Source organism: Centroberyx gerrardi, chromosome 2 (assembly GCF_048128805.1).
Source record: "Centroberyx gerrardi isolate f3 chromosome 2, fCenGer3.hap1.cur.20231027, whole genome shotgun sequence".
NCBI lineage: Eukaryota > Metazoa > Chordata > Actinopteri > Beryciformes > Berycidae > Centroberyx > Centroberyx gerrardi.
This window is the reverse complement of record NC_135998.1, coordinates 31685145-31711152: the sequence shown is the minus strand read 5'-3', so window position 1 is coordinate 31711152 and position 26008 is coordinate 31685145. Positions and strand designations below refer to the sequence as shown.

The 26008-nt window shown below is 39.4% G+C and overlaps 2 protein-coding genes across 2 annotated transcripts; both read left to right on the top strand.

The window, feature by feature from the left end:
* Positions 1–7100: 7100 nt before the first annotated feature.
* LOC144539913 (stonustoxin subunit beta-like) lies at positions 7101–8076 on the top strand. Its single transcript, XM_078286232.1, has 2 exons — positions 7101–7162; positions 7349–8076. The coding sequence occupies exons 1-2, from the start codon at positions 7101–7103 to the stop codon at positions 8028–8030; spliced, it is 744 nt and encodes a 247-aa protein (XP_078142358.1). The 3' UTR covers positions 8031–8076.
* Positions 8077–10849: 2773 nt separating this feature from the next.
* Positions 10850–22801, top strand: LOC139917361 (protein NLRC3-like). The gene is made up of 10 exons (XM_078286679.1): positions 10850–11038; positions 11886–11954; positions 13440–13553; positions 14895–14973; positions 15151–15376; positions 16229–18014; positions 18117–18290; positions 21459–21632; positions 21820–21866; positions 22192–22801. Exons 2-10 carry the CDS (start codon positions 11947–11949, stop codon positions 22770–22772), a joined length of 3189 nt encoding a protein of 1062 aa, XP_078142805.1. The 5' UTR covers positions 10850–11038; positions 11886–11946; the 3' UTR covers positions 22773–22801.
* Positions 22802–26008: the final 3207 nt, after the last annotated feature.

The window sequence follows — 26008 nt, the reverse complement described above, 5'->3', positions numbered from 1 at the left end:
TTTCACAACCGAATGAAAGAAGGGGCTTGGCTTGCTAATATGGCGGCTCATTGAAAATTGGACGTAGCGTAGCCACAGCCAATGGCGCGGCGCGACGCAACGCGTCCTTTCAACTTTAACGTTCCAGGCACGGGCTGAGTTCGGTCTCGTTTCAGCACATCCTTTATCCAGCGAGTGCCTGTTTCCTTGGACGAGGACAAGTGGTCAAGGAGGGAAGGGAACAGCGGCCATTCAATATTCAATCCGTCACCGTATCATGGCAACTAAACGGAAGTTTTGAACAGCATGTAGAATTCTAGAAGTCACTTTTAAATTCAGACACAACAATAATAGCTAATAACATAATATATAATTATATATAAATATAATGATAATAATATAATTATAATTAATAATTAGTATAATACTATAAATTACCATATATAATTTATAATATAATAACAAGAATGGGTTGTGTCCGCATTCGATTCTACTTCAAGTTCAAATATACTTTATTTATCCCCAACACTGTAAAAACTCATAGTGCAATTTAGTGAAATCAATTCATCATTATCCATTAACACAATGTATATAGATGTGTTTGTCAATTTCAATTTAAAAGTGCTAGTTATGAGCTTCATGACTTAAAATCATGAGTTCACATCTTGTGACTTAAAATTATGGGTTGAAAGAACACCTTATAAAGCATTCACTAAACTCAACACTGTTAGTGTATTAGCAGACTTCCCAGTATGCATTGCATTCGGTTTAACTCTCCAGAAACTCTTCCTTCTTTTGGTTTGAATGAAGTTACAGGATAGAGACTTGTTATGTGTGTATGCTTGGTGAATCATAGGTCAATTTCTGATTTAAAAAAAAATAAAAATAAAAAACCATGATAAAATCTATCTTATCTATGTATCTGGGAATTCACAGTTAAGTAAGTTTCTCTCTAATGCACATGGTAAGTACAATCCACTGCAAGTACATGTATTGCAGCTGTATACTACATGCTGGACTGTATGTTCATCATGTGATACAAGAGGAACTTAAACCTAGCAAACCTTGTGAAAAAATAATTAACACTGTATTTCAGTTCATCGATTAATGCGTTCAACTTCGAAACACGAATCAGCATGACTAGACATTTGTTGATTGAACTTATTGTCTTAAGTTCACTCAGTTAGCTTTTCTACATTAGAACAACTAACTAATGATCTTTGACCTAACTATTCAGTACCACAATTTTAAGGCAGCAAGGAAACTTATGTTTTTAAGTTGAACTGCCTTAATATTTTTTGCAGTAAAGGGGGGGAATTTGAAGCAGGACAAAACAAAACAGCACACATTCATCATACACATTCAAAATAGAAATTAGATAAATGAGTGAAATGAATAAATACATAAAAAAAATATATAAGACAGAATCTAATACTTTTTAAAAACCAAGTTAATAAATTGGAGGTAGAATCAGTTATTAAGCACAGGTGCATGTATGTTGCATAAGCAGGTCTAAGTACTGACTCAGGTAAGCATCTCTTTAACATTAGGGTGCTGAATGAGGGAACCATCGCTTTTACATTTACTGTTTACCAGTCTAATTGCTTCAGGGATAAAACCAAATTTTCTCCTATATTTGTACTGCCAGTGGGACTTCTGAAACGCATTCCTGAAGGCATCAATACAAAAGATTAATGTAAGACGGATTATTAATAATAGCATAGAGGGTCTGTTTAGAGTTCAACTGTGCAAGGCATCTCTGTGTTTCACCAATAATTTTTGAACTAATATTGACAACTCGTTGCAGTTGGTTCCTGTCTTTTTGACTGAGGGATGTAAACCAACAAATAGAAGAAAATGTTAAAATACTTTCAATAAATGATGCATAGTATGTTTTCAGTATTGTAACTCTGGACAATTTCAACATTTCCTCCATGAATAATTGTTGGTGAACTATTGTTACTTTTTGGAGAAATTATAATTTCCTTTGTCTTTGACACGTTCAAAACCAGGAATGACTTATCACACCAATCTCTTCCAGTACCGGCCCATGCAATTGATTTGACAGAGTAAGAAGTGACATCAAAACACTGTCATCTGCAAATTTCACTATATGGTGGTTTTTATAGTTACTATGAATATCATCTGTATATAAAATAAAGAGTAGGAGAGGGAGAACAGTGGATGTACAGAGAGATCCAGATGAGATCCATTTATGACTACTGTCTGTGTTCTGTTTGTAAGAAAACTAATAACCCACCTTATGAGTTGATGGAAAACGGGAAATCAACTTTTCAACCAGAACGTGGGGCTGCATTGTGTTGAATGCTGACGAAAAGTCTACAAAGAGTAATCTCACAAGTGAGCTTTTGTGTTAGATGTTTGCGTACAGAAATAATTTAGCATCTTCCACACTCCTCCCTGGTTTGTACGCAAACTGGAGAGGATCAAGGGACGGTTCAACGAAATTAACAATTTGTGACTTGATGATTTTCTCTAAGGTTTTCATCACAAGTGAAGTCAAGGCAATGGGTCCCGAGTCATTTAGGACTTTGGGTTTGCTGAATTTTGGAATTGGGATGATCCTTGAGTTTTTTTCCAAAGATCAGGGACAATTCTAGTGTCCATTGAGAGCTGGAACAATCTCTGGAACACATTGCTTAGCTCCTCAGCACAGTACTTAAGATGAGATAAGATATCACTTTGTTAATCCCCTTGGGGAAATTCGGGTGCCACAGTAGCAACTGGCAGAACAGTACCAGGGAAAAAGAAGTTCAGAAGATGATAAAGAGAAGGTAATGTACATAATATAATTTAAGAGTTCTTCCACAAATGCACGTTTTATTAATTTGCACTCTTTTGAGGTACTTGGTAACGGATAGGGTGGAAATTTACAGTTCCCAGGTGATAGTGACTCCTGTACGTCACGCTTTTTGAAATTAACTATGAAAACTACATCACTCCTCTATAGCTGAACACTATCAAACTACATCACTCCTCTATAGCTGAACACTATCAAACTACATCACTCCTCTATAGCTGAACACTATCAAACTACATCACTCCTCTATAACTGAACACTATCAAACTACATCACTCCTCTATAGCTGAACACTATCAAACTACATCACTCCTCTATAGCTGAACACTATCAAACTACATCACTCCTCTATAGCTGAACACTATCAAACTACATCACTCTATAGCTGAACACTATCAAACTACATCACTCCTCTATAACTGAACACTATCAAACTACATCACTCCTCTATAGCTGAACACTATCAAACTACATCACTCCTCTATACTGAACACTATCAAACTACATCACTCCTCTATAGCTGAACACTATCAAACTACATCACTCTATAACTGAACACTATCAAACTACATCACTCCTCTATAACTGAACACTATCAAACTACATCACTCCTCTATAACTGAACACTATCAAACTACATCACTCTATAGCTGAACACTATCAAACTACATCACTCCTCTATACTGAACACTATCAAACTACATCACTCTATAGCTGAACACTATCAAACTACATCACTCCTCTATACTGAACACTATCAAACTACATCACTCCTCTATAGCTGAACACTAACAAACTACATCACTCTATAACTGAACACTATCAAACTACATCACTCCTCTGTAGCTGAACACTATCAAACTACATCACTCTATAACTGAACACTATCAAACTACATCACTCCTCTATAACTGAACACTATCAAACTACATCACTCCTCTATAGCTGAACACTAACAAACTACATCACTCTATAACTGAACACTATCAAACTACATCACTCCTCTGTAGCTGAACACTATCAAACTACATCACTCTATAACTGAACACTATCAAACTACATCACTCCTCTATAGCTGAACACTATCAAACTACATCACTCCTCTATAGCTGAACACTATCAAACTACATCACTCCTCTATACTGAACACTATCAAACTACATCACTCCTCTATACTGAACACTATCAAACTACATCACTCCTCTATAGCTGAACACTATCAAACTACATCACTCTATAACTGAACACTATCAAACTACATCACTCCTCTGTAGCTGAACACTATCAAACTACATCACTCCTCTGTAGCTGAACACTATCAAACTACAAAAGAATAATTCTATAATGGCTCTAATACGCTTCCGTACTAATGTGAGTTAGTGTTAGCATTCTGAGTAAAAATCAGTTTTTTGATGAATAGTTTTTGAGAAAAACGACTTTGATTGAGCTCAGTAAAATATGTCTCTTGGCCGCCAAGAATCATAGTTAAAATAACTTTATAAAATAAAACTAGTTCCAATGCAGACTGTATGCAGACCATAATCAGACTCTTTGGTTTCATGTTAGCTGTTATTGGCTATTGGTGCGTAGATTTATTTATACCTTGCTTTCTTGTTTCAGTTGTGATGGCCCCCATCACTCTGTCTGTGGGGAGTTCTTCTGTTTTGGTTCTGTGCTTTTTCCCTGCAGGAAATGGGCGGGCAGAGCGTTGAGGGAATTTCAGTGTCAGTGGAATTTCTTGACACCTGTCACAATCATTCACTTTACATCTGAATCACTATACTTCTTACTTTTTTTTATATACTTTTGATAACTTTGCTCACCTGGAAATCATAAAATAAGCACATAAGCCTATTGGGTATGCAGACTCTCCATGTACTGTATTAATTATATGGACATTAACCCTTTGCCCTAACCTCCTATGTGAGGATCATTCATTTTAACCATCTATTAGTACATTTAGTTTCTGTTCTGTACTGAGCAACAAGTACCTGTGAAAAGTCAAGAGGGCATGTGACAAGCAACCATTAGAGAATGAATAGAAATCAAGCTTCTGCATTCAACTGCCCCAACCCCCCATCCTTTAGTCCAACACCCACTGCTGAGTGATGTGTTTAACCACAACAAGCAGTTTCACTCAAACTAGTTTGAAGCAGTAAAGTTAAACCACATTCCGTCTTATTGTATATATCCAAGCTTTGTCTGACTGCAGGCAAATCCACTTCAGCTGTTACACAATCAAACACCTTTATTTGTTCAAACCTGGATAAATAATGGTAGCTGCCACTGCTGTTGAGTAATAGCCTGCATGAGTGATAAGGGTGATTATGTTCTGTGATTGTTCTGGACAAGGACAGAAACTATGTCAGAAGGACTGCAGCAGATTTTTAAAGGGAATGCAGAAGAAAAAATATACTGTTATGTTCATAATGAATTACAAGCTTCCAAAATAATATGTCAACATTAATGACATTAACCCTTTGACCATACATACATTTTGATAAAACTTCAACTTTATTGACATAACTGGTTTACCGGTACATGTTATCTACTTAACATGAATTCATGGTCAAATATTTTGGAGGTGGTTACTCCCAGTAACCACTGTCCCTCTTCACTACTCACATTATCCTCATATCACTGTCCTGGTCTGCCTCACTACTGCACTGGTCTTCTTCATCATGGCTCTCACACTCTTCCTCACTACATGAAGAAGACCCTGACAGAATATCTTCCACCAACAATCTTTCTACTTTCTGCACCACTAAATGTTTTCCTTGCCATAATTCCCTGCAATGTTACACAGAACAGAAAAGACACTCAGAGCTGAAATTTCACCTGTATATTGTTTATTTCCCATAGGAATACATTGAACATTAAAAGACCCCCAGAGGGACAGTGGTCTCTGTGGGAAACCACCTATGTTTTCCCCCTTAAGGGAGGGTGGTTACTGGGTGAAACCACCTGTTTTTGTCTCTATGAAATCTATATTTTTTATTTTAACAATTATTTTTTGGTCATCACAATTCTTCAACATGTTTTCTACAATAAACAAACATAGAAATTGCAAGAAAACAAACCTGGATCATACGGGAACCCAATTGTGCAGAGAACTTGCAAACAACGATGTGGACCCAACTTCTGGGAAGAACTGCAGACAGTACATCACTTCCTGTGTGTTTTTTTCTTCCAGAGGGAAACACTTTGAAGTTTCTAGCATTTATATATGTTCCTAGAGCAAATGATAATGTGATTTTCGGAGCAAGCCATGAATATGTAGTTTCTCCCAGTAACCACTGTGCTTCAAAGGGTTAACGTAAGCATTAAGGTCAGCAAGTTTCATTCAGTTTTTATCATAATTCATATTTGTGGGAAGGGGCTTGTAGCAATATATAAAGTGATAATATATGTACCAAATCATGTAATAAAATAATATTGATTTATAATGTAATAAGTTGTAAGTTATTACATTATTTGTCACTATTATTATTACATCATCAGTTATAACATGTTACTCCCAGTCCTAAAATAATAAAGTTGGGCAATGTAATAATTTTATATAGTGTTATTACATTATCCAACAATTTCTAATATTAACATGTGTTATTACATTTTCAATTCATTCAGAGGCATTTTAACACATTTGACAATTTATTGCATTATCGAGCACATATTACATTATTATTGCATATTTGAAAGATGCTATTAGCCATACTGACAGACATTTTCTAGTTTTGTTGCCCTATAGGTAAAATTAGTATAGACCACTTGACTTATCAAAAGTAAATGTTCTGTTGTGTTGGCTTGCAGTTTGCAGTTCATATGATCTGCTAAAACACAAGAACTGCTATGAGGCGAGAAGACGAAGGCCTTGTTTTGTTGCTTTTCCTCAACAAATGACAAGAACAGCAAATCTCTCATGTATGGAAGCCCATTCCCGCCACTCAATAAAATAAAAAAACGACTCAATTTTGAGTTTTTTTCTCGCAATTGTGACTTTATATCTCAGAATTCTGACTTTTTTTCTCAGAATTCTAACTATTTTTTTTCATGATTCTGAGTTTATATCTCGGAATTCTGACCTTTTTTTTTTGCGCTAGAAAAAAAGAAATCTTTTTTTCTAGCGCAAAAAAAAAAGGTCAGAATTCCGAGATATAAACTCAGAATCATGAAAAAAAATAGTTAGAATTCTGAGAAAAAAAGTCAGAATTCTGAGATATAAAGTCACAATTCTGAGAAAAAGTCAGAATTCTGAGATATAAAGTCAGAATTGAGTAGTTCATTTTATTGAGTGGCGGGAATGGGCTTCCATACTCCTGACAGCTCAACGCAGGAGTATCAGTCTGGAAGACAGCTGACTGAGTGAGTACTGTCATGGCTTCTTCCACTATACGCCATAAGGTTCCAACACACAGGTGAGTTAATCACAGTTTTTTGGTCTTGATGTGTTCTTGTTGGCGTTGTGTCCGAACAAAGTATAACTCAAATACATACATAAATACATTCAAAGAAATTAAGCAGGCCTTTACAAGTCAAATTAAATCAAAGGAGCAAAACTCAAACAAAATGTTCTTCTTTCTCTGACTACTCCTTTCTTTACACTTGTTTGGTTCATTCTATTCTATTCTATTCTAACCTGCTGCTGTATTGTGTCTTGTTCTCTCCATCAGATGCCTGTGAACTCACACTGGACCCAAACACAGCACACAGAAAGCTCCTCCTGTCTGAAGACAACAGAAAGGTGACAGTGAGAGAGGAGCAGCCGTATCCTGATCACCCAGAGAGATTTGACTGCTGTGATCAGCTGCTGTGTAGAAATGGTCTGACTGGTCGCTGTTACTGGGAGGTCGAGAGGAAAGGAGGCGTTCATATAGGAGTGACTTACAGAGGAATCAGCAGGAGAGGAGGGGGTGAAGACTGCAGGCTTGGAGGGGATGAAACGTCCTGGAGTCTGGACTGCTTTGCTAACAGTTACTCTGCCTGTCACAATAACAGACCAACAGTCATGCCTTCCCCCTCCTCCTCTGACTCTGACAGAGTAGCAGTGTATCTGGACTGGCCTGCTGGCTCTCTGTCCTTCTACAGAGTTTCCTCTGACACACTGATCCACATCCACACCTTCCACTCCACATTCACTGAACCACTCTACCCTGGGTTTGGGTTCTGGTCTGGGCCTGGTTCCTCAGTGTCTCTGTGTCAGATAGAGGAGAGAGAAACACTCACACTGTGACCAAAGACAGCTGCTGAAATGATAGTTCACTCTGGACAGGATCTCACACACTGTGACAAAGTGGGTGAGAACTCTCCTTTACTCACCACTTGTCCCTTGTATGTTCATCTTATACAGTACACCATCTTATTTCTGCATGTGTTCATGTGGTTATAATTTACCATTGCTATTGTAACATTGCATCACTTACTATCCCGGGTTTGTTTGTGTTAGCATTATGTTACAGTTTACATCAAAGCACATGAGTAGGTTAAAGCAAACACACAGCCATAAGTTAGTTTCAGTTATATCTTTATTATGTTGCAGGTTGGAACATTGTTTAATCATTTGTTCCTTTGTTCATACTTACCATTGTTTGCTCCTTGGTTCAGACCCACCATGCGGGACTACTGTTTGGGAGGGGCCCGCCCAGCATTTCCTGATTTTTATGGTATTGGTGATGTCATGCTGACATCACTGGGCCAAACCAAGTGGAAGGGTTTTCTTTTTGTAGGAATGTTTCTTTTGTTTGTTTGAAGCATTCTAAAGTAATGTGTTAGGATTACTTACCTTTTATAGAGCCATTTAGTAATGTAAATGAGCTTGTAAATGAGTCCAAGAATGTTATTTGATTTCCTTGTATTAAGGTTACTGTGTAAGATTAACCTTCATTGTTATGATACTGGCTGAAGCAGTCTAGGTGTGAATTGAACACCCTATATAGTCAGATGGGTTTTTGCTCCTCGGCAGGAGAGGAGAGGCAGTGCTGCCACAAACACGTGCCTTTTGTTTGATTCATTATGAGTTAATTTTCTGAGATATTTTCCTTGTGTTTTTTTGTTATTTTGCCTGAGTTACACATGTAATGGAGAGCACTGTAAATAAATATTCACCTCTGCGAAATCAAGATGTCTGCTGAGTCTGCCTACCTACCACCTTCCTTGACATTCGAGCTAGACTACTTTACACACACACACACACACACACACACCTTAATGTGAGAATAATGTTTGTATTATCATTTAGATGTGATTATAATTGCCTTAAAATAAACCAATATCTTGTTCTGTTATTTTATAAGTTGTGAGTCATTTCATCTCAAAATCAAGGAAGATGTCAAATTGTCTCATGCATGACATCATTTTTTGGCCCAAATAAGGTATTCTGGCCCCGTCCCCTTTCAGTCTAGGTGAGTAGGTAATGACTTTACATACAGGCATTAATATTGAATTTTTCTGTTTTCCATGCTTCTTCTATTCTGCATTACTTTATTACTTGAGGTGAATCTGCCAGACAGACTTCACTTAGCATTCAGCATTTCATGGCTTTGTGAGGAGAACACAACATCCACACCACGGTTGTTAGCAAAATATTTTTAAAACTTCAGTAACGTGTTAAAATATGTAATAACTTCATCATATGTCATTTCTACTGACATTATTGCACCCATTTTAAGAACAGAACGATTTGTAAATGGGATCCAAAAATCCATTTCATTTTATTCTTAGGTGGGAAAAAAATTGGATCTAGATAAGAAAGCAGCATCATGAGAAACATGAAAGTCACAGACAAACAACATACGAAAATATAAGAAAGCAAAATAGCCGACAATCAAAGTCACATTAAAGAAAGAGCACAGTCAGATTTTATGTCAAAGTGCTCCAACAGGCAGAAGACAAGATCCAGCATTTCATATGGAACCACTTTTCAGTTCTATTTTAGGTACATTTTACTCCAGGTTTTATAAATGTTTAACGATTTTCAAAAGAATTTCATTGTAGATCCTTTCTTACATCTTATTCTACTCAATGTTACCCATTTTGGAACCTATACTCCCAAAACACAGGCCGATTTTACCTCAGAAAACAACTGAGACAAAACATTTTAGACTGTAAAAAACTCTCTTTAGAGTGATAACATTGACAGTGTTGACATGCTCAGAGTTTCCAGCAGCTCTTCTCTGTGTTCAGGTCATATTGCGTTCAGGTCGTGGATCTGTTCAGGAGGTTTTAGTGGAGTGAGGTCGCCCTCTTGTGGACTGTACTGCTACAGCATGTGTGCAGGTCGGCTGCTTTACTGTCGTTTTATATTGTTGCTCTGCTCTCTGTCTCTGCTGGGAAAGTAAAGCAGCGGCATATTGAACATTTTCTTTTTCTGTCTATACAGGAGTAGCACGGTAAATACATGCGGTAGGTATATAGGTAATGTGTGGTGAATCATATTGTGCTACTATTATAGACTCTAGAGGGCAGTTTCAGATCAGCAGCTCCCCCTGCTGGACTGACAAGGAAAGGACTGGTATAAAACAGTATTCTGGATGCCAGCTCACATCCCTGTTAGAGCAGAAGAGCCAATAAACTGTTTAGATGTATTTTCATATCAATATCAGTGTAAAAAGTAAGCTACAACTCAAACATGAAAGTTGCAACCAACAACAGAAAACTGTGCATACGTTAAAATACAATAAATGTCTTGTAAAATAAAGTGTAAAGTAAAAAACAAAGTTAACAAGACAGTAAAATCTCTAGATATAATCAAAATGGAAGAGTTTAACAGCGCTCCACCTCAGCAAGAAACTTTTTTGATATTGCAGCTGAAGTCAGACAGATTTTAGGTCTATACTCTCATTCTCGTTCTGTCACTGAATTTTAAAGCGATATAAATTTCTCCTCCATGTGTTACATCTCTGTGTGCTGGTCTGCTGTTTAGTTCACTGTAGATGATGTGGTTAATGTCTCCATCTAGTGGACACACAGTAGAACTACATCACCTGATCTGTGATTTCTATGCCTTAAACTTGGTTTCTGGCCACAGATTAGACCGGTTTGGTGTCAGACTGATGTTTCTAGACTTTGATAGTGAAGTTATGAGGATGTGACAGCAGCCTCAGATCAAATGAACACAGAAACCCAGAACTGACGCAGGAGAATAAGCAGCGTCTTCTCTGTCAGTGTTTCCTCTACAGATGAAGACAGAAAGTCTCTGTGACTTGATCTGGATGTGAATTCACCAGGCAAACATCTTCCAAGGTAACATTATTGTTTGATGAATACACTCCCTGAATTTCATCAGAAAGGAAAAATTAAGGGGTGTTTAAGGGGGTTTTGATGGGGTCTCCTCCATTAATAACTCCCTTAATAAATGTTTGCATTTTACAGATTTTGCATGAATTAAGGGGTGAATAATAATATAAATGTTAAGTTATTTTAAGGGATTACTGGTTCGTAGAGCTAGCTGACATTGTATGCTATGACTGTATAGTTGACTTAAAATCTTTCAAATCATGCAACTGTTGCTTGCAGATGGCGTTCGCAGTGCCATCATATCCAACATTTGTTGTCTTTGTGGCCAAAAAGAACATTCTGTTTTATTTGTGACTTTAAGTGGAAGATGGATAAACACTAGTTAGGTTGTAATCTCCATTCATTACATTGGTGAAATATGCAGGAAGTCTCAGAACTAGTCTGAATGTTCAGATACATGTTATGTTTCTGTTAATACGCTGTGTACAAAACATCACAACCTCCACAAAACTGAGGTTCACACAAAAACCTTTTGAAACTTTAAAGTCTCAGTTGTCCCTCAGGATTAAAAGTCCTTCTCTCTGTATAAACCTGGTTAGTGAATCTGTTGGATAGAGCAGGTGTTAATAGTATTTTGCACATTCATACATTCAGCGGGGCTGTTAGAATCTTAGTCTTGTTTTACCAATGTGACACTGATATTTCCTGATGAGACAGGAATGAAATCAAATTAGTCTGCCTTCTTCCCTGAGACTGTTGATTAATGATTTATCTCTCTCTCTCTCTCTCTCTCTTTCTCTCTCTCTCTCTCTCTCTCTCTCTCTCTCTCTTTCTCTCTCTCTCTCTCTCTCTGTATCAAGCCAGTAGTCTACATTCACATTCACTTACTGGCGAGGCAGCAGGCTATTTCCAACATGAAAAGGTATTGTAGCAAACACTTTTCATTACAGTTTATAGAGTGTTATTCTTCAACCTGTTAATGCTTACTGTTGATTGATTTAACTGTAATAAGGCAATCATACAGAATAAGCCTCTGTTTGTGATTAGGAGGGTGAAACTCACTGTTTCAGTTTGAAACATAAAACACTTTGCGACAGTTTGTGAACACATCAGTGTTTGGGTGTTAACGTTAACGTCCTGAACATGTAAATTAGTTGTAACATTTTTAATCCTGTTTTAATCAGAGCAGGAAGGCTCTTTGGTTCACTGTAGACGATGAGGTTAAACTTCACCATTTGATAGATGCGTCATAAAACTACTTCCTGATTCTCTGCCACAGACTTCAGATTGGACTCTGATCCTGATGTTATTTTATATCAGCTGGTTGTTCATGTTTATTCAGGTCAAGACCTGTATCAAAATGATATTGATATGTTATCTGATCATCTTTCCATGCAGTGACTTTATATTTCAATAAAAGCAGGAGCGATGAAATACATGCTGCTTAATGCACTTCATAGACTTTCACTGTATCAACACTGTTTCTATTACAACACATACTCTTAAAGGTTTGTTCCACTAAAACACTGCTGCTCCTACTACTGCTCTGTAAACATTTAAAGGCACATTCCACTTAAACACTATTTCTACTACTACTTCTACTATTAAAGGCATATTCCGCTGAAACACTACTTCAGCATACTTCAACGTATTTATAATTTTAATGGTATACTCCACTAAAGCGCTATAACTAGTACTACCACTACTCATATTTTGAAAGGTGTACTGCACTGAAACACTATTTCAACTACAAGTCATACTTTTAATGTATATTCTGCTAGAACTCTGTTACTGCTACTACACTGTTTTTAAGACACTTTTATTGCTACATATTGATCTATGGAGTTGAATGTAGCAGAGTCAAAAGTGAAATCTGGTGGTCAAATTGTAAACAACTTTAAAAATTAGCAGCTGTTTAACTGTCATACTGAAGCAAGCACACTTAAAAAAAATCTTCCAAAAATGTGAACTCTTCTGGTTATTATTATTCTTAATTTTTAGGAAATAAATGCAGCTTGTATCGGTGAAGCTAGCAAAGGTGAAGGCTGCAGTGACCTTACAATATTCCTGCTAACCTGGAACAATCATGTAAGAGAGAGTAGGATAAGAGTTAAGGAGAGAGAGAGGGGGATTTTATTAAGAGAGCCAATAGCATGAGGAGAGAGGAGAAATAATTCAGTGGGAAGAGGGCAACTTTCTTCTTCTTCTTCTTTTTATTATTATTATTATTATTATTATTATTATTATTATTATTATTTTATTATTATTATTATTATTATTATTTTGGTGTGCTGATTCTTGTTGTGTTTAGACCTAGCTGGTAGTTCTTGGGTATCCACCTGCTACTGTGGCTGCTTCATTAAAAAGTGAATGTCCTGCCTTAGTGGTCTTCTTCTCTGTCTACCAGGATCCAGCAGGAGAGACCAGACTCTCCTCAACCCAGCTGTGTGTCCATGAAGAGCGACCAGTCAAAGACTGATGAAATTTATTTTAAAGATGAACACCATTCTTCTGAAAAGATGTAAGTTGTTACTAGCATTAAAATGTTACTGTATTCATGCTTTAACTATTACTAATGCAGAGAACATTTGCTGAGCATGCATGCTCTTTTTCAGCATCACTCTTCTTCACATACATACAGTAATATATTCACACCTGGGAACCAGACTCTCCTGTACCCAGCTGTGTGTCCATGAAGAGTGACCGGTCTGCGTATCCCTATTCTGCTCAACCATGGACACCACTCTATTGATAAAAGTTAAAAATTGGTCTGGCTCTTCATACTGTTAGCCAGTTAACACTCCTGTGTGATGGCGATCCTCTGTATCTTCTAGTATACCCACAGCATCCCTGATGTATTGTATTGTATGTCAATATAACACACAGCGAGTTTGCTGGCACAGCTTCGTAGCAGCCCTCTCCAAAACAACTGGATGGAAACCATTTTGTTACAGTTTCAAAAAGGTAAAAAATGACCATAAACCATGACTCCAAACTGACTCTGAAGCGAAACGATTGCACTGTGGGTCCAAAAGTCCAATATTTACCTCATTATCTCCTAGATTCTGCACTGCAACAACCGTCACAACAGTAGCAAGCAGATGCTGCCTTCAAATGCTGCTGGGAATATTGTAATTATGGGTAGAGCACACTTGAGCGACCCAATAATGTGATATAAATGGAACAAAGTTGAATTTTACATGATATCCAAGATGCCAAGATTTGACATTCTCACTCTGTTTAAATTTTAGCCAATAAACTTTGCAGCACAAAGTAGCTTTGTACCACTTGGTTTCTAAAATAGTCACCAAAAAGCAACTTTTGTTTCAGAGTGCATTTTCTTATTTCTGTCTAAAAAGTACTTGAATACATGATGAGTTGTATTTATGACTGTAAATCTCAGAAGTACAAGTTGACGAGCAGCACCTGAAGGCAGCAGTAATCTCTGTAGAGTGACCAGAGCTCTGAGAGAGGGAAAAATCTAGGAGATAATGAGGTAAACATTGGACTTTTGGACCCACAGTGCAATCGTTGGCTTCACAACGCTTGCATTCTGCTGTTTGAAGTAATTTTATGTCTTGGCTGAACTGAACGGCTTTCTGGAACTCTAAAGAAACAGTTGTTTTGGAGAAGGCTGATATGAAGCTGTGCCAGCTAGCTCACTGTGTGTTATACTGACATACAAACTTCACCAGTGTTTCAGCTGACATGAGGGGGAGAAGATATTGACAACATATTTATTTGTGGGTGAACTATTCCTTTAAGTGTCCATCACTGTAGAACCTTTGAATCTGTGAATGAGTGAATTAAATTAAAGTATTTAAAGTTTGTGTGTGTGTGTGTGTGTGTGTGTGTGTCCCAGACTCCACCAGAAGAGGTCAGAGGTTCCCAGTGGTCAGTCTGTCCAGGAGCATCAAACAGACCTGGACTCCACATTTATGGTGTGTAAATGCACAACAACACCTTTTACTTCACCAACAAGTGAAATGCAAAACAAACATTCAGTCTCCATGCAGCACTCTTTAGACCAGTGGACTTTCAGTCTATGCAAGATGGATCTGATGTTGTGTTCCATGATTTTAATAAAAACGTTTAATTCATATATTATTCTGTTCCAGCTGCTTGAGGAGAACATTGTCACCTTTGTGAAGAACGAGCTGAAAAGGTTCCAGAGGGTTCTGAGTGCACATTACCCAGAATGCTTAGAGAGGCAGAGGGCAGATGAGGAGGTGGTGGACGGTGAGGAGGAAGAGCAGAGGAGGAGCAGAAAGGCTTTTCTGAAGATCACACTGCAGTTCCTGAGGAGAATGAAGCAGGAGGATCTGGCTGACTGTCTGCAGAGCAGTAAGAGGCTTTTAACAGGTTTAACATGATGGAAAAACATTTGCCAAACCTATTGTCACAGCAAACCAAACCCTGGGCAAACTGTGCAAGACACTGACCACAGTGTTTGTCTAGGGCTTCCAGGGCCAGGCTGCCCGTGCATACATGATTACCCGAAAACGCTCAGGAGATAGACGCAGTTCCTGCTCATGAAACCCGGCCAGCACGCTCCTTCTGCTCTCGGAATCCGGTTCGCCTCGGTGCTCCTTTGACATTTCATTTAGTTAACACATGAGATGCAGACTAAAGTAAACTTAAAACTTTTGGGAGAGGCCAAACACTTCTTGTCCGTGACCTTTTCTCGTCACTCGCAAAACACAGGAGAATTCCCTTGCAATCTCTCGTGGGCTCCCCCGCTGTGCCACACTCACACATGTACTGAAGATCCCCCAATCACTCCGACACACCCCCCTTCCCCAACTACTGCCGGCTGCGCGATTAGGTAAGCCCACCCCACAACAGCCACTCCCGACAATCGGGTATGGTGTGCCGTGACACTATTCAGTTCAAGGTTGAAAAGGTAACTGAGCACAATGCCTCTGGATAATCTGGTAAAATGATTAATTTGTTAATGTGAGTGTAATACGCAGTGACAGTGATGCACGTCGGGGAAAAAAAAAGGCACCACACCAGTTGCCTTTCACATTGAGCTGCACACATAGTCAGGACCTGTTTGTACACTCACCAGTGATGAGCTGAATAGATGCCATGGAGTGGAGATATATATACATTTACCAGGAAATGTTCACATTTCTCATGTTTACCGAAACATCCACTCATTAACGTTATTTGTTCTTTATTTTGTTCATTCAGAAACTTTTGCCGCCATCTGCCAGCGTAAACTCAAATCCAATCTGAAGGAGAAGTTTCAGTGTATGTTTGAAGGGATTGCTAAAGCAGGAAACCCAACACTTCTGAATCAGATCTACACAGCGCTTTACATCACAGAGGGAGGGAGTGGAGAGGTCAATGATGAACATGAGGTCAGACAGATTGAAGCAGCATCCAGGAAACCAGCGAGACCAGAAAGAACAATCAGATGTGAAGACATCTTTAAACCCTTACCTGGAAGAGATCAACCAACCAGAACACTGATGACAAAGGGAGTTGCTGGCATTGGGAAAACAGTCTTAACACAGAAGTTCACTCTGGACTGGGCTGAAGACAAAGCCAACCAGGACATATGGTTCACATTTCCATTCACTTTCCGAGAGCTGAATCTTCTGAAAGAGAAAAATTACAGCTTGGTGGAACTTCTTCATCACTTCTTTATTGAGACCAAAGAAGCAGGAATCTGCAGGTTCGACAAGTTCCAGGTTGTGTTCATCTTTGACGGTCTGGATGAGTGTCGACTTCCTCTAGACTTCAAGAACAACGAGATCCTGACTGATGTTACAGAGTCAACCTCAGTGGACGTGCTGCTGACAAACCTCATCAAGGGGAAACTGCTTCCCTCTGCTCGCCTCTGGATAACCACACGACCTGCAGCAGCCAATCAGATCCCTCCTGAGTGCGTTGACATGGTGACAGAGGTGAGAGGCTTCACTGACCCACAGAAGGAGGAGTACTTCAGGAAGAGATTCAGAGATGAGGAGCAGGCCAGCAGAATCATCTCCCACATCAAGACTTCACGAAGCCTCCACATCATGTGCCACATCCCAGTCTTCTGCTGGATCACTGCTACAGTTCTGCAGCATGTGTTGAGAACAGATGAGAGAGGAGACCTGCCCAAGACCCTGACTGAGATGTACATCCATTTCCTGGTGGTTCAGTCCAAAGTGGGAAATGTCAAGTATCATGGGAGAGCTGAGACAGATCCACTCTGGACTACAGAGAGCAGGAAGATGATTAAATCTCTGGGAAAACTGGCATTTGAGCAGCTGGAGAAAGGCAACCTGATCTTCTATGAAGCAGACCTGACAGAGTGTGGCATTGATATCAGAGCAGCCTCAGAGTACTCAGGAGTGTTCACGCAGATCTTTAAAGAGGAGTGTGGGCTGTACCAGGACAAGGTTTTCTGCTTTGTCCATCTGAGCATTCAGGAGTTTCTGGCTGCTGTTTATGTCATCGTCTCATTCATCGACTCTGGTGTCAATGTACTGTCAGAAACTCAATCAACATCCAGAGACAAATCTCAGGTAAATCACCTCTACCAGAATGCTGTGGACAAGGCCCTACAGAGTCCAAATGGACACCTGGACTTGTTCCTACGCTTCCTCCTGGGCCTTTCACTGGAGACCAATCAGACTCTCCTACGAGGCCTGCTGACACAGACAGGAAGTAGCTCACAGACCGATCAGGAAACAGTCCAGTACGTCCAGAAGAAGATCAGGGAGAATCCCTCTCCAGAGAGGAACATCAATCTGTTCCACTGTCTGAATGAGCTGAATGACCGTTCTCTACTGGAGGAGATCCAACGGTACCTGAAAACAGGAAGTCTCTCCACATTCAAACTCTCCCCTGCTCAGTGGTCGGCTCTGGTCTTCATCTTACTGTCATCAGAAAAAGAACTGGACGTGTTTGACCTGAAGAAATACTCTGCTTCAGAGGAGGCTCTTCTGAGGCTGCTGCCAGTGGTCAAAGCATCCAATAAAGCTGTGTAAGTGCATAGATAACTGAATAGATTCAATATATGACTTTTATACAAGAGAGAAAAAAGAAATACTTTTAAAGTTGTTGTTCATCACTAATTCTTCCTCAGGCTGAGTGGCTGTCAGCTGTCAGAAAGAAGCTGTGAAGCTCTGGCCTCAGTTCTCAGCTCCCAGTCCTCTAGTCTGAGAGAGCTGGACCTGAGTAACAACGACCTGCAGGATTCAGGAGTGAAGCTGCTCTCTGCTGGACTGGGGAGTCCACACTGTAAACTGGAAACTCTCAGGTCAGGATTACTGATACTGTTCAACAGACCACCATTTAAATTCTGCTTTACATGCACATTTCAGTCAGAGACACTTGCGTCAAAGGAGTTTAGACCATTTATTGCAAATGGTTATACAGTTGTATTTATATATACATATATACAGTATATATACAGTATATATATATATATATATATATATATATATATTTGTATGAATCCAAGCAGCGTGCATGAGATTACACAACATCCTATGTACAGACAATAACAGGAGGAGGATGGGGAGGTGGAGGGAGTTTTGCAGCAACCAGGTCTCTAGCAGCAGTGGCATGAATGAACAGCAGAGTGAGAGTGTGAGCTGACAGATTCAACCGCCTCATTGACTTGTTTGAATGTGATTGGTGATTGAAAGTCAGCTGGTAGTGATCAGCTGGAGAGTTGTTTGGATGAAACAGCTGATAACTGATCAGCTGGGCACAGCACGACTACAGTGTTCTGCCTGAACTAACGCCATGCTCCATTAATGTCAGTGAAAATACCTGACCTCTGTAAGATTTTCCTGCTGATGTGATTTTTGAAACCAGCTGAGATACCAACATTTGACGCTATTTTCTAGTCTGTGAGAATATTTCATTATTTCCTCTCCTTACTGCCTCTGTTGTTGATACCTTAAATTCAATTCTGTCATAAATTGAGTCAAGCACTGAAATAAAAACACAAACCCGTTCCTTGGTCAACTGTTAATATTGGAGACAATTACAGTTTCTGCACTATCAAAACTAATTTCAGAGCAGTGTACTAGAAAATGCAAGAGAAAATCCAACACTAACAGTTTACACTGAGAGCTAGAATCTCTTTAAAACCTGTACAAAAGCTTGCAAAAGCAATCCTCAAGAATAAACAAACAACAATATTAGTGCTAGGAGATATGGCTGAAGATGTTACCGTATTTAAAATTAGGTGATATAGTTGTATCGCAATGTAAAATCACTACTTCTGTTGAGTTTAAAGGGTTAGTTTTTCTCCTGAATAAACACTGAATAGATCAAGCAGTCAACTTTCATTTAAAACAGTTCTTTATTGCTAGAATAAAAAAATAAAAATAAAAAACATAATACAGCTGCATGTGGCAATGAACAGGGTCCAAGCACAAGGTGCTAATTTGTCCAAATATGAGAAAGAAATTATCATTAATTGACCATACTATTCATGCTATTATTGTGAGCTTGCAGAGAATAGTGCTCTCATGTGACCAAGTGTCTGGAGACTTGGCAGGTCTGCTGTCCTTGGCAATAAGGCTGACTTGGACTTAGTGACGTTCATTTAATGGGAATATAGGCACCTTTTCATACTCAGTACACTACAATGGAATAGGATGTCAAATCTCAAAACTGCATGTTCACAAGGTGACTATTTGTCATTTGAGCACCTCAAGGTACAATGGAAGTGAAAAACATTTGACTTTTAGTTGCACCACTCATGATCATGATCTCATGATCCTTGCTCATGATCCTTGCCTCCAGAGGCAGTTGACATACACACTGAGCCAGTAGGGGAGAGTCTCAACTGTTGCATTTCTCACAGTATGACTTGACGAGTGTACGGCTTGAAAAGCTGATGTATTTTGGAGATCAAGAAATTCTTCTGCTATATATCATGGAATCTGCGTGAACAAATGAGGCAGTTAAAAAACTTTCTAGTTAAATCGAACTCATTTTGTCAAAATAGCCTGCAATATTATTTTCTGCTCACTCATTTGCATCTGTCTACTGCAAACATGGAGACATGGAGTCCACATAGAAAAGACCAAGATGGAGATTTGAAGACACAACATTGCTGCTGTGAGAAGATAGTGTTAACATGGGATTATAATCTTGTGCTTTGAAGACCTCTGCCTTAACCTCTAGGCCACACACTTTAGTGTGGCAGAGGGGGGAAACAAAACAAAGAGGGAAGTTTTGAGAGAGTCCAACCTATGTTGAAAGCCTAACAGCCAGTGAGTTATAGCCATTTTAAAAGTTAGAATATTGCAATACTGCCATCTGTAGGATAAATGCCACCAAACTTTTCAAGTTACCTTCAGCAATCTACCGACACATGTCCACCAAATTTGCTTAAGATAGAATAAAGCCTTCAGTTTTTGTAAAATGAGTCACACCCACAACATTGTTGTGAACTTTGGCAACCAACTGGTTGGTTGCCATGGTATGGAATATCAAAAATCCATTTTCCATAACTTCCATCCATAACTTTTATTAGGGGCAGTCCAGATATGCTGTGTGTCAAATTTGGTGAAAGTCAAAATGGCGGGAAACAAATACATTTGGCATGAAGACTTGTATTGGCAAAGTTGTTTGTCATGACCAGATTAATCTTTTGACATCCATTTCATACCTATAGGTAAATTAGAGCAAGAGATCTCTACATTTTAATTGTCAGATATTTGAATTTTAACTATATCACCCCCTGATGTCTGATTGCTTCCACATTTTACACAGTACTTCAATGTCCATAGTTGCACATTTCCATTAAATTATGTGCTGATTGACCAATGCTAACCTTGTCTAATTGATGCTGAAACCTGATTGGCTGATGGTGGCCATGTTTTTTGGAGTACAACTGCATCCTGTCAGGTAATGTTGGGCCTTTGTGCAAAGATGAAGTGTGCAAAATGTCAAGTGTATCAGACTTAAAGCCAATGAATTATGGCCATTTCAATTTATGATGTCGCTATAGCGCCACTGATGGAAGCAATTTAAATAGCAAACCAATAGACAGGACAGAGGACAGGTGAACACAGTAAACTAAACACAAGTATTCAGTCACAACTGTTTGAAGACAAGTTTAACTGTTGGAGAGTGTGTTTGCTGTGTGTGTGTGTGTGTGTGTGTGTGTGTGTTGCACAGCGGCACTCTTGTTTAACTGAAGCTACGTAAAACTACAGTGAAGTCAATCAACCGTCATGATGGGAAAAACTAGGAAAATAAGGCCCTGGTTGAAAATAACCAGAATTATCCTTCAAGATAGGAACTCTGCTGTGGTCGTTATTGAAAGTTATCGAGATGATTTTATTTCAAAATCGAGGAAAATTTAACTGAGATGACTATCAATATTATTTTTTACTGGAACACACTATGCCACACTGTTTGCTGCTTGTGTGTGTGTGTGTGTGTGTGTGTGTGTGTGCAGGCTGTCAGGCTGTCTGCTCACAGAGGAAGGCTGTGCTTCTCTGGCCTCAGCTCTGAGCTCCAACCCGTCCCATCTGAGAGAGCTGGACCTGAGCTACAATCATCCAGGAGCCTCAGGAGTGAAGCTGCTCTCTGCTGGACTGGAGGATCCACACTGGAGACTGGACTCTCTCAGGTATGGAGAGGCAACGTCTGCTAGAAGGCTGAGAGCTCACACACATTTTCTCTGTCACACTGACTAGCTGAGGAATACTGTTTCATGTTTAATGGTGGATATGAGTGGAAATCATCCATAGGGAAGTTTTTTAAATGTTTCCACCATCAAAGAGAATCTGCTGGTCTGACTTTGTTTATTCCTCCAGTGTGGACCATGGTGGAGTGCAGTGGTTGAAACCAGGTCTGAGAAAGTGTAAGTGTTTTATTAATGAAAACAAAGCTGCAAACACTCAACTATTTAGATGGAAAGCCCATCTACACCACAGTATGTGACATCCATTCATAACATCATGTGCTATAATAAGAAAGTAATTGTCATACTGTCAGTAAATCAACAAATAACCAGAACAGGTGTATTAGATGGTTTATGTCAAACTCCCTGTATGTCTTGTATGTGGCTGATCCGAACAAAATTGTCCATGTGTGGACAATAAAGGCATTCTATTCTATTCTATTCTATTCTATTCTATTCTATTCTATTCTAACCTGCTGCTGTATTGTGTCTTGTTCTCCATCAGATGCCTGTGAACTCACACTGGACCCAAACACAGCACACAGAAAGCTCCTCCTGTCTGAAGACAACAGAAAGGTGACGGCAGTGAGAGAGGAGCAGCCGTATCCTGATCACCCAGAGAGATTTGACTTCTGGGAACAGCTGCTGTGTAGAAATGGTCTGACTGGTCGCTGTTACTGGGAGGTCGAGAGGAAAGGAGGCGTTCATATAGGAGTGACTTACAGAGGAATCAGAAGGAGAGGAGGGGGTGACTGCTGGCTTAGAGGGAATGAAACGTCCTGGAGCCTGGAGTGCTTTGCTGAAAGTTACTCTGTCTGTCACAATAATAACAGACCAACAGTCATACCTTCCCCCTCCTCCTCTGACTCTGACAGAGTAGCAGTGTATCTGGACTGGCCTGCTGGCTCTCTGTCCTTCTACAGAGTTTCCTCTGACACACTGATCCACATCCACACCTTCCACTCCACATTCACTGAACCACTCTACCCTGGGTTTGGGTTCTGGTTTGGGTCTGGTTCCTCAGTGTCTCTGTGTCAGATAGAGGAGAGAGAAACACTCACACTGCTGACCAAAGACAGCTGCTGAAATGATAGTTCACTCTGTACAGAATCACACACACAGTGAGCATATGAACATTTGTATTTTCATATAGGTTACTGCTCATTTCATTGTAAACAAACATGATCCATCAGTCACTGTAAACAGAGTGGATTGTATGTGAATGGAAACTGAACAGAGTTTTAACATTACATGGACAAGAACAGACATTTACAGTCAGACATTTTCCCTTTTAATCTTTGTTTTATTTGATCAATCTGTCTTCAAGCTGAACATCTATCTTGTTTTCTACAGGAATAAAGGTTAAATGAAGATTGTTTAATCCTCTGTTGAGGATCAAAATGTTTTATCTCAAGATAATGATATAAATAATGCGATATCTCAAGAAAACGAAGAAAATAGCTTGTAAATAAATAAAATGTATGAAAATGGCCTGAATGGGCTTCATTTGGACTTTATTTCTCAGACAGAGAGGCTTCATCATCATTCATCTTCCCGCTCACACAGCAACAGGCCAGACTGACTTTTCTCTCGTTTCTCTACATCACCCATCTCCTCTCCATCTTCTTCTTCTTGCTCTTTCTCTTTTCTCCTCTGATGGATTTTCAGATAATATATTAATTATTATTATTATTATTATTTTTATATTGTTATTATAATATATAAATATATTGTATATGTGTGGACAGATGTGTAAATATACATAAACATACAAACTAGAGGCACGGTGGCGCAGTGGTAGCGCTGTCGCCTCGCAAGAAGGTCCTGGGTTCGATTCCCGCCTGGGTCGCTGTTGGCAGTGGGGGTCTGTTCCCCCCATGCTTTCGGTGCCTAGTGCCCAGGTGGGTTATCTCATGAAAAGGGGCCTTTCTGTGTGGAGTTTGCGTGTTCTCCCCGTGCTCACCTGGGGTTTCCTCCATATAACACCGATAAGAAACCCCCACTAAAAACATGCAAGAAGATCGTCGCCTGACCAGCGATGGTCGGAAAAAGAAGTTGGTCCCCGGGCGCGGCGCTGCGCTGCAAGCTGCCCACCGCTCCTGGCCCACCTGTGGAGGAGGACGAGCCAGGATGGGATAAATGCGGAGGACATATCTCACGGCACCATTGGAAGCATGTGTGTGTGTGCAAGTCGCCGTGCATGTGAAAAATGGTTGTTTGTGACAAATAAAGACGGGTTTGTCCGTCCGTTTCCGTTTTCCTTACATACTGGGCCCAACCTTACCTTCCTTTTCTCCTCTTTTTTTAATGTTTATGTGTATATATGCTTGTATAGGTACGGTATGTATGTGTCGGCTATATGTATATGCGTGTCTGCTTGTATAAGTGTATGGATATGTACATACATTTATTTTTGTTCCAGGTGCAAAGGCTGCAGCACCTTCACTCAAAAGCAAAAAAAAAAAGTCAACATAGAAGTATGTGACTCGATTGAACATTGCACAAAAAGCCAAAGCGTTAATTTAACTGAACCCCAAAGCCAAATCTGTGGTGAAGTCTGACAAAGTAAGTAAAAGTAGGGTACTGAACTGGAAATCTGCTATTGGCTGGCCTTTGTGCCAGGTGATGTCACCTTCTATAGAGTACAACAGGTGGTGACATCACCTGGCACAAAGATCAGCCAATAGCACATTGCCAGTTCAGTACCCTACTTTTCACCATTAGATGTCAGGCTTCACCACATATTTGGGTGGGGTTTAGTTACTCTTTAAGTCATGTTAGAGAAAATTCAGTCCAGTCATTTTGGCTGCATCCTATAATCATCTCTCTCATCTCATTTTGTTTGCATAGATTTGAACTTTATTTTTTATTTCTTTTACTTATTTCTACGAACCAGAAATCCCTTAAAATAACCTTACATTTTCATTTATTTACATTAATTCGCACCTTAATTTGTGCAAAATCCACTTAAAATTAATTAAGGGAGTTATTCATGGAGGAGATCCCATCGAAACTCTCTTAAATAACCCTTTAATCTTGACTCCTTGCTTTCTAATTTAATGAAAAATTCTGAAAATCCCCTTTTTGGTCTGCCTGATTTGCATGTGCTCTTGATGTGACTGATGTGACTCATCTGCTTTCACAACAATGTGGTCAAAAAACAAATATGACCAAAAGTGCCCTTGTAAGGCCTCACAACCACTGTGACAAATGAGTGAGCACAACCTGTATTTCTTTTTTCGGTTTTCACCTACAGGAATTTCAACTACTTCAGACAGAAATACAGAATCTCTTAGTACCAATCCATCATCACCTACACGGGACACATGAAGGGTTAAAATATCAGGGCAAGTAATCCAAGATATTCGTCTCACTGATGCTGCACCACATGCCATACATGTGTTTGGGCCTTTGCCTTTAGTGATAGAGTGGTTGAAAAGAGAGCTGAGAGAGTCAGGTGTAGCTGGTGGTGGTAATAGAAAAATGGGGCTCATGTCATGATTATCAAATAAAGTGGATCATTATGCTGAGCCATGGACAATGATGGGACTTTCAGCGTTGTTTCTTGTAAAACCTCATGGAGCTCTTTGGGGTTAAATTTTCATCCTGGGTTTTTGACAGTTGCTTGGATAAGAATAGCAAATGTTTCTGTCATAGATGACATTTCTGTCATAGAATTAGGGATTAACAGTTTTAATGTATCTTGCACAACTTTCAGATGAAGTATTGCTTGTAGAGTAGCGTTTAGCCAACAATTATTATCTCTATTTGCAAACCAGCATGCTTTTGCACAATTCCTTTTTAGCATCCTGTCTAGGCTTATCAGGTTCAACAGCCGTTTTGTTGCCCAAGCCCTTATTAGCATCTAGCATCTGTGTATCTTTTGCACAAGTTAACCTTGTGTTGTCATTTAGTGAGAAGATCTTTGAATTTACCTACTGCTGGTGCTACCTGGAAAGATTTTGTTAGTTGTACAGGTTTTTTCCCACGGTGCAGCCGAGGGCATCACAAGGCAAATTCAGGTCAGTCAGTCAGTCAGTCAGTGATGCTTAGTGTGATTCCACAATCTGCTCCAAACTCGGGATTTATAGACTATAAAACGTCTTCTGCTGCCCTACAAACTTTAACGGTTGGCAACGTTATTATCTTGTGGTATTTAAGTAATGTTATGGAATTAGGTAATTTAATTGTCGCAGTGCTTCAGTGCATAGAATTGAGCACGCGCCATGGGTCTGTACAGGATTTGTGCTTGTTTCTTTTTGTTCCATGATTCTTCTGCCTGGGGAAGGACACATTGTGGTTTTGGAGTGTTGCAGGCTATT